Source organism: Thamnophis sirtalis, unplaced genomic scaffold (assembly GCF_051295495.1).
Source record: "Thamnophis sirtalis isolate CommonGarterSnake01/CBP01778 unplaced genomic scaffold, rThaSir2_p1.2 scaffold_5, whole genome shotgun sequence".
Lineage (NCBI taxonomy): Eukaryota > Metazoa > Chordata > Lepidosauria > Squamata > Natricidae > Thamnophis > Thamnophis sirtalis.
The window spans coordinates 24,864,975-24,878,648 of NW_028261385.1; the positions used below are offsets into that span (position 1 = coordinate 24,864,975).

At 35.3% G+C, this 13,674-nt stretch overlaps 1 protein-coding gene across 1 annotated transcript in view; it reads right to left on the minus strand.

The window, feature by feature from the left end:
* Positions 1-371: 371 nt before the first annotated feature.
* The window catches only part of FGF10 (fibroblast growth factor 10), a 91,654-nt gene continuing 78,351 nt past the window's right edge, over positions 372-13,674 (minus strand). The window contains exons 3-4 of the mRNA XM_087715472.1: positions 7,588-7,691; positions 372-1,517 (exon numbers count right to left, since the gene is read on the minus strand). Of these exons, the coding sequence (XP_087571598.1) occupies positions 1,299-1,517; positions 7,588-7,691 (323 nt within the window). The 3' untranslated portion in view covers positions 372-1,298. The remainder of the gene's footprint in view (positions 1,518-7,587; positions 7,692-13,674) is intronic.

Sequence of the window (13,674 nt, forward strand, 5' to 3'; positions counted from 1 at the left end):
TTTTTCTATTTACTTTTTCGGGTGTGATGATGTAAATGAATAGCTGCTCAGATGTTATCAGTTCAATATACTTAATTCAATGTCTTTCTGAAAAGAAATTGCATTAGTATAAATACCTTTTCTCATCCTCAGCAATGTTAAGATTCGAATTCTGGGAATTAAAGTCCACACATTTTAAAGCAGCTGATTTTTTTTTTTAAAAAAAACCCACTGGTATAACACATGGACACCTATAGTTATGACTGTTTTTTTTTTAAAGAAAAGATAATTATTCTGATTCAATTTCAATACTTTTGGGGTCAGGCATTAAATGACATTTGAATATCTAAATAAATTCTGCCCACTTCAAAACAGTAGCAAAACTCTGTAGATGATCTTATATAGGAAGTTTTGGATCTGTAAGGAGAGCAGTAATCAAAGATGTTGATAAAATGCACACAGATCCGGTTGCCATTTCCATTCGTTTCTGATCCTATCAATTTTAAGTGCAAATCTTAAAAGACAAGTTTCAAGGGGGGGGGGGGAGGAAGGGGGGGAACACAACTGAACACAATCTACAATCCCATGTTTTTCTTTTGTGTTGTTCTTCCTGTATTTATGGAAATTTGGGCAAGGTTTCAAGGTTTGACTTTGTCAATCTTGCAAAGAATATAGACAGCAGGAAAAGAACCATTATGCGAGAGGAAGCAACTAAGAAAATCCTTCAAACAATCAAAAAAAAGAGAAGAAAGATATTTAACATCCTATTAAATAAATAACTTAGGGAGAAATACAAAGGCATAGCGTTAGCATACAAAGAGATGGGGAATCATACTATTTATTTTGTTAGAACAACTTTAATATGCTTATATTTCTTAATCCTATTCATCTTTTCCATATGAGACCGTTCCAAAATCTTTTCTTCTTTCTGCATATGACCCATGAGCTTACAGTCAATGCTTAACTGTTCATTGGATCATTAAGCTTGAATGAAGTTCTTTTGATTTGAGTTAGTATTCCATAAATAACTTTCCCCAACATCACCCCATACATCGTCTCATATCCTTTCAGTTCTACCGGCAAGATAAAAAAATAATAATCATAATTCTCTTGCGTTGGAAAAAGCTCTGATCCCATTTGATCCAGCTTGTGTTTTGATTATAGCATATGACACATAGCTAATTAGAGGTACTTCATAATGCAACAGAGAGTAGAAGACCTTTTCCCCTTTTCCGTCAAACAGACATCTGCTCTGTTTTGCCTTTGCCTTTTGAGAGGAGTACAAGGTATTCCTGACAAAATCTTTGGTTCAGCTGCAATCAGTAGAAGAAGTCCTTCATCTGTGGGTCAACTAACATGGGAAGAAAATGAGCAGTAGTGTTTTTCCGCCTGGTTCTCTGTCCTTTCCTTGTCCCGCCTTTCCCATTCAAAGCCACAAACATTTGCTTTCCATTGTTTTTCCAGGAGAATGAGGCATACGTATTGTATCCATTTTCTTCTATCCTCTCCTTTAGTTTGCAATCGTTGTTAAACTCTTTCTGTATGAAAAGAAAAAAACAAAACACAGAGAGACAGAAATATCAGAAGGTGAGGAAATGAAGACCACTAAGTACAATCGAAAGAAGGAGATAATTTTGGGGTATGTTTAGAACTGATTTTTATACATATGGTGGCTATTCTTTCTGTAGGGTTCTATCCCTCCATGCACCATCAAGGCTTGAACCACGGGATAGATGCCAAAAGCACAGAGAGCTAGTGATGGTCATCAAAGTACCCAAGCAAACATTTATTTTATGGCCCAACATGCTTCAGACCTAAAGGTCAAATATCCTGTTTGCCAGAGTGGTCATTGCCCAAAAATGGTAAGTTTCTTTTGCCTCTGAAAAGGGATCTTCAGACCCAACTGTCAAAGCTCACAATAAATATTTCTTCTCCCTTGTTTGTATCATTCTTGCTTGATAAACATATGTGACAAACAAGCAGGGCACATGTTAGAATAAGATAATTTGCCTAGCCACTGAGTTTCAAGTATTAGTGGTATAGCATACATTCTCACTGTGCTGCTGAAACAGCAGCAGCATCAATGTGTCAAAGAAGTTCAAAGTAAAATGTGTGCAAACTCATGGCGCATCTGCCTGGAATGTACAGGCAGCATTTCATAGATCTACCATTTCTAAGTGACATGCAGAGAGAGAGAGGGAGAGAGAGAGAGAGACACAGAGAGAGAGAGAGAGACAGAGAGAGAGACACAGAGAGAGAGACAGAGAGACAGAGAGACACAGAGAGAGAGAGAGACAGAGAGAGAGACAGAGAGAGAAACAGAGAGAGAGAGAGAGAGAGAGAGAGAGAGAGAGAGAGAGAGAGAGAGAGAGAGAGAGAGAGAGAGAGAGAGAGACAGATAGACAGAGACATACATCAAAGGTGAATCCCAAAGTGTGGTCCTTGAATAACAAATAAGGATATGCTTTTATTTCTATAATGAAGAAACACCACTAATCTCTTTCTCCCTCTCCACATATTTTATGCTCTCTTTTTAGCAAGCACAATAAACATACTAAGCCATGGAGATTCTTAAGCCACCTTTAAAAGTATACAAGTTAAAACTCTTCAAAAACAGTGTGATTACTCTTCTCTAATCATTACTCAACTTGAAGCTCACTTTTATCATAGGATTTGATATCGATTTAGACTCTACATTCATTAAAATTGTGCTTTATACATTTTCAAATAATTGGGAATTTGGAAATTAGGAATAGAAGTGGCTATTGATTATGGAAGGAACATTTTGACATATTCTATTACAAGATGGAAGAACTGAGAAGGAAAAAAAGAAGGGTTTTAAAGTCATTCAGATAACTCTCTACTAGCAATTCTCCACTATAAGTGAAATAGCATATAGAATTAGTGAAGTGATTGACTTGTGACGTGACTCAGTGAAGGATAAATCAAATACAAATTTAATTTCTCTAAAACATTAAACACTTTTAAATTATGCTAAAGAGTACAGTCCTAAAATTATTTGAGTTCCTATATTTCAGAATCTGATTCACACTATTTTTTCATTTTTTTTTCATTTTTCATTTTCCCTTTATTTGTATGCCGCCCTTTTCCCTGGGGGGATTCAGGGCGGCTCACAGTTCAAAAAGGGGGGGGGGGAGAAGGACAAACAATTTCCAACATAAGGACAATGCAACATATTAAAACTATCTCTTCCAGTTATGCATTATTATATGGATGATGGAGATTTGGTCAATTTCAAGTAAAATTTCATTCCTTGTAATCCTAATTAAAATCTCCTCTAGCCTGGCTCTGAAATATATTTCAGAACTTTTGGGAATTGATTCAATTATCTAGGAAACAAGTTCTACCATGTATGCATGGATTTAAAACAGATTTAATTTCATTCTTCCAAAGTAGTTTTTTTTTTGCTATTATTGTTTTCATCTCTAGAAATAGCATCTCTATCTTCCTTGTCAGGAGAAAATATGACAAATATTAGAAATATTGTATTTTTATCATAAATACTATTGTATTTATCATGAATACTAGTGCCTAAACTCTTTTTTTTTAAAAAAAAGCTGTGCTGAAAAATAATTAAATAAAAAATTATTGAGGCAATTTTGTGTATCCATCAGCTTGTAAAAGCCAAAGACCTCTATCATAACTCTCTGTAACTACCCTAGAAAGTCTTAGTAGGAATCTTAACTTTCGCAGAAATCTGACATAATTATGGATTTTATACAGAATATTGCGTAAGCCAGAGCCCTAAGTAGGAAAGTAGTTTACAAATTAACACAGTATTTTGATTTAAATGCTAGACAATCATAGCAGATGAGATCAGAGTGGATCTAAACATACATGATGACCTCTGAAAAAACCCGAATATTTTTAGCAGAATGTCCTTGTTTGGTTGTGGGAAAAGAATAATTAAATCTCTGGTAAATTTATACAAACACTAGGGGAATGCGGTGCCATTTCAAGGATGATATTTTTGATTGCTATATATGGGAGCTTGGACAGTTATGAGATACAATCTTCCTTCTAGAACTTCAGTGTAGTCAACTAAAAAGTGGCAACTGTGGAACAGAAAAATGGCTGCTGCCAGGTTCGGTTTAAAGTTGACAACCAGATTAATCTATTACATGTATTGTTTTACTTATAAAATTATGTTGCGCTGTTTATCACTCCCAGAAAGAATTGCTGAAGTGGTTTAACTAGTACATCAAACTAAAGAAATTACTTTCAAAGAAAAACCAAACCTCTCCTTTAGAAATTGTAGAAATTCTGTAACCAAGTTGCTGAATAAATTAATCCCTATTTTTGTGATGGTGCATTGACCAGAGTCTTTTCAAATGGCTCAAAACTGAATCACTACAATGCTAAAAATTATTTTAAATAAACATGAAACATTATTTTTCTTTGAATGTAAATTAAAATTAAACCAAAGGAAATAAATTACCTATTATTTATTAGAAGATTGATATATGTGACATAGCTACCCATCCAAATGAAAATTGTTTTTCTTAGAATATTCAATCACTACAAATAAATTCAGATTTAACTGTAGAGAGCCACCTCCTTCATGCCTTTTAAAATGGCCAAAATCTAATGGATAGTCAAATCTTAAGAAACTTGGAAATCTCACTTCCAATATTTTATATGATGAAGTTTTTGGGGGTGAGGTTAAGAAAAGTCAAGATGGTAGACACAACCACATGATCGAAGCCTCATCCCTTTTTAATATATATATCATGCATACAAAACAACTTCAACATGCAATTTTATTGTTCGCTTATCCTCTGCGATGTCCATCTAATTTGATGTCATGTGAGAATTCAGAAATCTTGCAAGACTTCATGCAAGATCACCAAAGTTTCTATAATATTGAATGATCTTGAGAGATTTCATTTTTGTAAAAAATAATTTTGGAGTTCTTCAGACTCACCAGGTGGATGTTGTTGACTAATGCAGCAACAAATCAATTTAATTAGTCATGTGATACATCCCACCTCTGGGACATTTTCAATTTTCACATCATAAACAAAATAAAATGCAGAAATAAAAGTCATATTTTGTTCAGTCCGCTTTGTAAATATGTTGCTTCTGCCATAAATTTAGCAAGTAGTTTTAGAAAATTATTATCTCTTAGCCTCAAATCTGATTTACCGAGTGTGGCAGATGAGTATAATAATGCAAATTAATTTATAAAGGCTGCTAAGGATTATTAATATAATGAATTATATAAATGTTAAAACGTGATTTATTGGACCATGTCATTGTGAAAGTGGTACATGTGCAACATCATTTAAGAAATTATTCCTATTTGTAAAGTTGCACAAAAATTAGTGACTCTGGTTTTTATTAGAAGATCTAAACTAAATATGAACAAATCTTTCATACATTCTATATTAGTTTTTCCCCCCACTCAAGCACCCTTTGGATTTATTGGATTTCAAAGCTCATATAAATCAGATGATTTGACAAATTTCCCAGGAAAAATGTCTGATTAAATTGGAATGAAATGAATTTTGGGCTATTGTGGGTTCAGTTAAATATATTCTAATACAGAAGGGAATAAAATAATAGAAATAGATCCGTGAATCTGATTTGTTTGTTTACTTTTTAAAACATTTCCTAGGATAATAGCAATAGCAACAGCAGTTAGCAGTTAGATTTATATACCGCTTCATAGGGCTTTCAGCCCTCTCTAAGCGGTTTACAGAGTCAGCATATCGCCCCCACAGTCTGGGTCCTCATTTCACCCACCTCGGAAGGATGGAAGGCTGAGTCAACCTTGAGCCGGTGAGATTAGAACCGCTGAACTGCAGATAACAGTCAGCTGAAGTGGCCTGCAGTACTGCACCCTAACCACTGCGCCTCCTTGGCTCATGGTAATAGACAACTGAAGGTTGTATGAATTGTCTTCCAATCCAAATGTTGCATCATATGATATTATACTACTTTCCATGAGGGTAAGCTTGATAAAAGGATTAAAAAAATAGAAAAGGAAAGCTAAGTGTGTACTTGAATTTTCTTTCGCGGGTATTGACATTATTTTTATTATTAACCTAGGCAATCTGTGATTTTTTTGTATCATCTTTTCAGAGATATTTCCTCATCAGATTCCTCAAGGTCTTCAATGATGACAATGTTTCTAATGTGCTACCTTATCTGGAAAAGTTGGGATATATTCAGAGATGTAGGTCTACAAGAACTTGCCATGGTCAACTCACCACAGCAAATTCGCCATAGACAGCTCGCCACAGTCAATTCACTGTGGGACAATTCACCATAGGACAAGGTTTACACTAATATAGAAGAAACAGTCAAATAGAATCATTAAAGGATACCAAAGGAGGGACAAAATAAAGTGTGAATGACAATAATTAAAATTATTTTTAAAATTATTTTAAATCATTAAATTCAATTAATTTAATAATTAATTGAATTGTTGAATTGTCCCACAGCGAGTTGTTCCATGGTGAGTTGGCCATAGCAAGTTGTCCCATGGCGAGTTGGCAGTGGTGAGTTGTCCCATTCCCCAGAGAAGTACCTGCCTTGAAAGTAGCCCATGCCGAACTGCATAGCACAAACATTAGCAGATGAAATGTTTTATGACATTTCATATTATGTTATAAACTGTTTTATTCTTTATTCTTTATTTTTATCTAAAATCTTTTTTCATAAAATGTTTTATAAAATTTGTCAAATTCCCATTCCATGGGAATCATGACTTTTTAAGTTACCTAAAAAAGTTCAAAAATGGTTGCTCTGTTTTGCCCAGTTAAAGGTTACATGTTTTAGTAGTATATAGATAGACAATAACGTAGCTGGATGTCCACATTATTTATAACTTGGTTATCAGGGCAGAATTTATTTTTACGGACAGAGTGAAGTTTAAATACAGCTATTTGGGGGCTATTTAATCCAAGAAAAAAAGGAAAATATTTATTGGAGCTATGAACATTAGTTTTATGCTACTACAGGCAAAAGAAACCTATAAAAATGTTCCATGTTTCTGAGCTATAGAGGGAAAGGGGTAATAATAGCTTGAAATAATGGAATATAATTAATTGAATAACATTCCCTTTGCATGTGGAAGATCTAGGTTTCAATCATGAGTGTCTTCCAATCAGTTGGTAGCGGATTGCCTGACAATGGAACTATAGTAACATCTATCAGTGGGATTTGCTCTTTATATATAATAACTTGCCTTGCAAGTCCTTTAGGTAGAGAAACCTATGTATCTTATGTCTATATTAGAGGTGGTATTCAGCAAGTTCTGACCAGTTCTGGAGAATCAGTAGCGGCAATTTTGGGTAGTTCGGAGAACCAGTAAATACCACCTCTGACTGGCCCCGCCCCCATCTATTCTCTGCCCCATCTATCAGTCCCAGCTGATTGGGAGGAAATGGGGATTTTGCAGTAACCTTCCCCTGGAGTGAGGTGGGAATGGAGATTTTACAATATCCTTCCCCTGCCACACCCGCCAAGCCACGTCCACAGAACCAGTAGTAAAAAAAATTGAATTCCACCACTGGTGTGCGTGTGTGTATGTGTAAAAAACAAACAGAAGAAGCTAGATATGAGTAAGTGAAATGTACTTACAGATCCATAGACTTTGCCATTCTTATTCATGGCAAGATAATAATTGCTGTTAATGGATTTAACAGCCACCACTCCAATTTCCACAGATGTTATTTCCAATATGCCTACAATACAAGAACAGATAAAAGAAATCAGACAAGCACAGATCATGATCTTTGGAGCTAACAAAGAAAATATTGCGGGAAACCAAGATAAACTTTTTTTTGTACAATATGATCAAAAACTAATCAAATCCTTTTAACCTCCAAAACATCCAGGCAATGAGCCCCAGAAACTATTATGGCATGGATTTACATGAACATTGTTTTAATTATCATCTTTCCTTTCCTCTCTCTGCCTTTCAAACTCTTTAACTAGTGAAACAGCTCAACTCTTCTTAGCACAGATTTTCACTGAAATTTATCAAGAGAGACATCTAAACCACAATATTGAATTAAATTTATAGCATATGTCAATAGAATAGCAAATTCATTGTGATAGGCAGAAAACAGTGGTAAGCCCTTTATTCCTTATAGGATATTTAGATAAAATTAAACGTCTTGGCTGCACCTTATGTTTTTTGCAAGTATAATTTAGAATATGGCTGAGTTAAATCTGATTGTCTTGTCCTCTTAAATACCATAAAACTCCTTGTTGCGTTTTCAGTAAAATGTGTTTACCTCTTTTCTCTATAGAGTTTCCTCTCTGTGGACCATGGATGTTTTTGGCTCTTTCTCTATTCCCCCTGTCTCACCAAACTAGGTAAGTAATATTATTTTTATTTTATTATAATATTAACAACAACTTAAGTTCAAATCTTGGCCAGGTGATATATTTCAAATTGTTTATATACCCATACCCGCTACTTCTTCTAACATGACAGCATGCTGTATATTTTGATTTATCATATAGTTTGTGCAATTTTGTTTTTTATATTAGCTGGACATTGACTGCAATAAATGTTAAACTGAAAAGGCAGATTGAGTCTGCTTCCCTGTCTACTGAATGTATCATTATAAGCAGATATCCTGAAAATTATTGTCCTAAGAGTACATAATATATTTGGTGGTTGAGGTTTATACATACTGTTTCACTGGCATCTGCCAGTCATATTCAAAAAGTAGGTGAGGAGAGCTCAGAGAAATGGACTTTTGAATAATTTTAATGGAATGTAAATCACATCAATTATATTCAGTTAAATGAATTACTCTCTATTCATACTGAAAACTACAATTCAATGCCAACTTTGGGAGATTCTTCAGGCCCTCCCAAATTTACTGGGGGCCAAGAATAGCAGATTAACCTGTCCAATCTAAGTACCTACAGGTATATCATTTATTTAGCTCATAAAGGCTGTATCTGTCAATCATGGTGGAAATCAAGAGATTCAGGCAGGTCAAATGAATATAAGGATTTATTGCAAGCTTAAGGTCTCTACAAGAATCTGAACTATTAACAGTCAAGGGAAATAAGTGGGAGTTAAGAAGGAATTCAAGGTGGGATGGACTTAGATCTCTTGTGGGCACAGAGGAACTCATGACTGATGATATGTTTGACTCCCTTCCTCAGGCTCAGCCTGGCCATCTCCTAAAGACTGTTTGAATTGTTGTGTGAAATAGCTTAATATCTCAAACCAGGGTTTTAGCAATGTAGTGATACAAGTAAAATACAAGTGTATCACATTGGTGATACAAGTAAAAAATAAGCATATTGTGAGGACAGCTGGATGAATCTCTGTACAGTTGTATAAATGGAGCTGAGGCAAATGTTTAAGTGGCACAAGTAGGGCCATGAAAAATATATTAAACAAACAAACAAACAAATAAATAAGTCATTGTTGCTCTGACCCCTACAACATGCTTAACTGGATCACTGGAAGGTTTATTGACATAGTTAAATTTAGCTCTAAAGAGATCCAGTCTTAGGTAGGGCGGAAATAATTTTCCTCTTAATCTTTCTTGAAAACTGTTCCTTTGGGGGTAACTATCATTGAACTGTATTGAGATTGAAATGAAGTGATGAGCAATGTTGGTTTGGTTTTTCACCCTTTCAATGGCCATACAGGGGAATGAAAAACAAGTACAACATACAACTACAACTGAGTCCAACAATTCCATTACTAAGCAAGGCGGTTGTTGAGTGAATTTTACCTCCATTTTATGATCTTTCTTCATACAGTTGTTAAGAAAATCACTGCAGTTGTTAAGTTTGTAACACCCAGTTGTTAAGCGAATCTGACTTCCCCATTGATTTGGCATGTCACTAAAGCTGATCATGTGACATGACCCTGAGAGACTGCAACTGTCATAAATACCTGCCAGTTGCCAAGCACCTGAATTTTGATCACCTGACCACAGGGATGCTGCAACGGTCGTAAACGTGAAAAAAAATCATAAATCACTTTTTTCAGTGCCATTATAACTCCAAATGGTCACTAAACAAATGATTGTAAGTTATGGACTACTTGTGGAAATGGAAGGTAAATGAGACCACACAGAGATCTTTCAGATGTGCTGCAGATTAAAATTGCTCCACCTTGGATTTTGTTTTCTTAAATATTTTTAGTTCTGGTGCAGGAACAGAAGGTAAATGGAGGAGAAAGAGATATTAGATATGAGAAAGACAAGCAGTTGGAGGAAAAAATGCCAAAAATGACCATTGGTACTCAACCTCTTCTCTCTCCAACTATACATGCATAATGGGAAATGTAGTGATGGAAGAGACTATAGAGTATGTAATGACAACACGTGTCTTTCATTTAGTAATACATAATACAACAGTTTTAATTGATGATTTTGTGGTTCAGGATTGTCTATATCTAATTTCAGAATATAAAAGTCAAAAGTGCTTTGACCTGTGCTTTGTCTGTTGTATAAATCTGGAAATGTGTTGGAGCTATTATTATTGTACAGCAGGGGTGCTTAGATCTAGTCCAAAGGCCATCCCGGAAACAGCGAAGGACTGGCCCGTAGTGTCTCTGCCCCTTACATGAGTGACATCAAGCTGGCCATGGCCAACCTGGCCATGCCTACACCAGCCCCCGAGGTCAAGCACAACCCTGATGCGGCCCTCAATGGAATCTTGTTTGATACCCCTGTTGTACAGTATTAATTGTGTGTAATTCAGTCATAGTAATTAGTATAAAATTAATTCTAATATCACTTACTTCTTCAGTTACATCCATTCAGGGTCCAGTAATATATTACCCCAATATTGTAATACAATGAGAAGCAAAGGAAATAAACAAAAATCAAACAGATTTTTGTTTTCAGTAACATTTTGTGTAGCTTTCATAATGACAACAGATGTGGGATGCAGTTCTCTTCTCAATAATAAATCATCCATTTTGTCAGACATAAGCAATTAATGCAATCCACATGAATGAGGCCAGGCAAAACAATTTTCTTTTCCCTTCTGACACAAGATTGTGAAATCTTTATCATGCCTAGCATCTGATTAGTCTACCATATTTAATAGGCTACAATATAAGCAATAAAACGCTCCTAAATAATGATCTCTCTGCTCCAAAACTTTACTGGTCATCTAATGTGACATTGTCAGTCCAAAGCAACATTTGAGCTCCTCGTTTTCTGTCCTGTTGGAACCAGCTCTGAGTCTGGGACAATTCCCCCCCTTTAAAAATATAACCAGTAATGATATAGTAGTACAAGCTTCTCCTATAACAATTTCTATACTATCTTCCAACTTGATAACAAGGTGGCGCAGTGGTTAAATGCAGCACTGCAGGCTACTGCTAGATCAGCAGGTCAGCGGTTCAAATCTCACCAGCTCAGGGTTGACTCAGCCTTCCATCCTTCCGAGGTGGGTAAAATGAGGACCCAGATTGTTGGGGGCAATATGCTGACTCTCTGTAAACCGCTTAGAGAGGCCTGAAAGGCCTATGAAGCGGTATATAAGTCTACTGCTATTGCTAACAGCCTCAGATGTATCTGGCTCAGTTTTTTTCAATTCCCATAGTTGCCTTTCAGATGGAAAGAACTGAAAGGTATTCATGCACATGTGATCTTTTGATGTTCTGTAGTAACTGATACTCAATGACAGATTGTCCCTGGATGTGAAAGTCCCATGATCCACTTAAAGATGCATTGTTCATGAAATTTTCTTCTTTAAGTCTACTTAAACTAATGATCATTTCCACATCTGGTGACAGTGAACTCCAGTAAGAAATCATGGGCAATATTTTATTTTGTCCAATAATTGTTGACCATTAAATTCTTGGAAAAAGGGCAAAATATGGAAGGGACAACAAAATAAATAGAATCTGCTCTAAGTTTTCCAGTTGGAATCAATTGGAACTATTTTTTCCCCAGAAAGGATCTCATGCAAAATCAACTGTAAAGCTAATACTTTCTTCTCCTGGAAATGCCACATTTATGCTGATACTTCAAGGTTCATGGCTTGTAGAGTGCATCCTATGTTAAAGTCTTACAGACTGCCTGGTGTCATTTGATTTCTGACTCATAATGATTGTAGTAACTGTAATTCCAGCATTAAAACAAGGAGGGGGAAATAGTCCTGTCCACCTTAATCTATCTTTGTTTAGCAAGAGGGATAAAATGGCCAGTTTGATGATTTCCACTGAGAACCTCTGTTGCAATCCAAGCAATATAGCTTTCTTTTCATCAAAGAGTATTTATGTCTCACTGCAGCTTGAACTGGCTCGTTTTCCCTTTTTTGTGATCAATATTCTGCAGCTTGTCAGACAGCAATAGGGAACATAGACAATTATTTCATAAGGACATGTTTGTTTGCTGTGGCCTCTGTAGTAATGCCAGACTGAATTAATTCCTTGTTGCATTAACATTTTCATGGAATTGTATTAGTTTATGTGCCAATGGTCTAATTTTTTTTATCTTATTTTGCTTATAAGGATTGCAACACTTTATAATATACTGCAATTCTATTGACTAATAAGTATCAGTTTGCAGCCCTAGTCATCTGTTCAACTTTTGAGCTGGATGTTCAACTATGAAACTGGCAACTATCGCAGTTCAAAATGATCCAGAAACTTATTTTGTTTTGACCCAATATTTAACCAACGTAGAGCTTCCTAATACATTGAATCAGAATAAAATAATATCTAGTTGGATTATTTCATATATTCATATATTTATATTTAGGAAGTTCCGATCAGAATTCATGTTATGACCCTGGTGCCACCCAGTGAAAGAAAATTTGGATTCTCCTCCCCTTTATTTGTCTAACTCAAGCTAGACAGAATAATGAGAATTTTGATTGAACTTGGCTGAATTCTCAATTTTGTTATGTAAAAGATGAATTGGAATTGATTTTCATATCCTCAGGTGATCTCAACGCCTAAAATCCAATCCTTGGGATCTGGTTTCCATTTGTTAATTTGTTATCCTATAAATCTGTTATCCTGCAAAGGCAGCAAAGTGGCAAAAACAAAAGCAAAAAAAAAAGTGGAAAAACTGGTGTTGGGTTGTTGTTCAGAGTTGCAAATTATACACATTCCATTGCTAGACTACATCTGATTTCTAGATGAAGTGGTAAGAAAGCAGTAAATCAGGAAAACTTATTGACACCATGTTTTTTGAGACCATCTGTGGACAATTTTTAACAGATACAAAGCTAGTTGCCACATTAAGCATGTATGTTGGTGCATAAAAAAAACCACACACACACACAAACATGCATACATACATACATATGTATATATCCCCATGTAATGACATGGTTTTATTTTGTAAACAAGCACAGTGGGTAGATTGGTGAAAATCCGATGTGTTTCTTCCTATATTGAAATATTTATCAAAACCTAGAAAAACACAGGGAATATTTAAAATATGTTCCGTCTCTTCAAGGGCAATAGCATAATCTAATATTCTACTATCTTAATCTATCATCTCGTTTAGTGTAATTTTCCTTATGAATATTTCCAGATGTACAATGGAACAAACAGAGAAATTTGAAAGAATCCTGAACTTGCTTAATTCGAATGACGAGGTGTCTGAAATATTTTTTGCTGCTTCTAGAAGGCTCTCAACCAGAATGACATGTGGGACGACTATGAGACTAGGTACTCCTGGTGTCAAATCTTTTCACAGTTTTGAAGCAGAAAAGAGC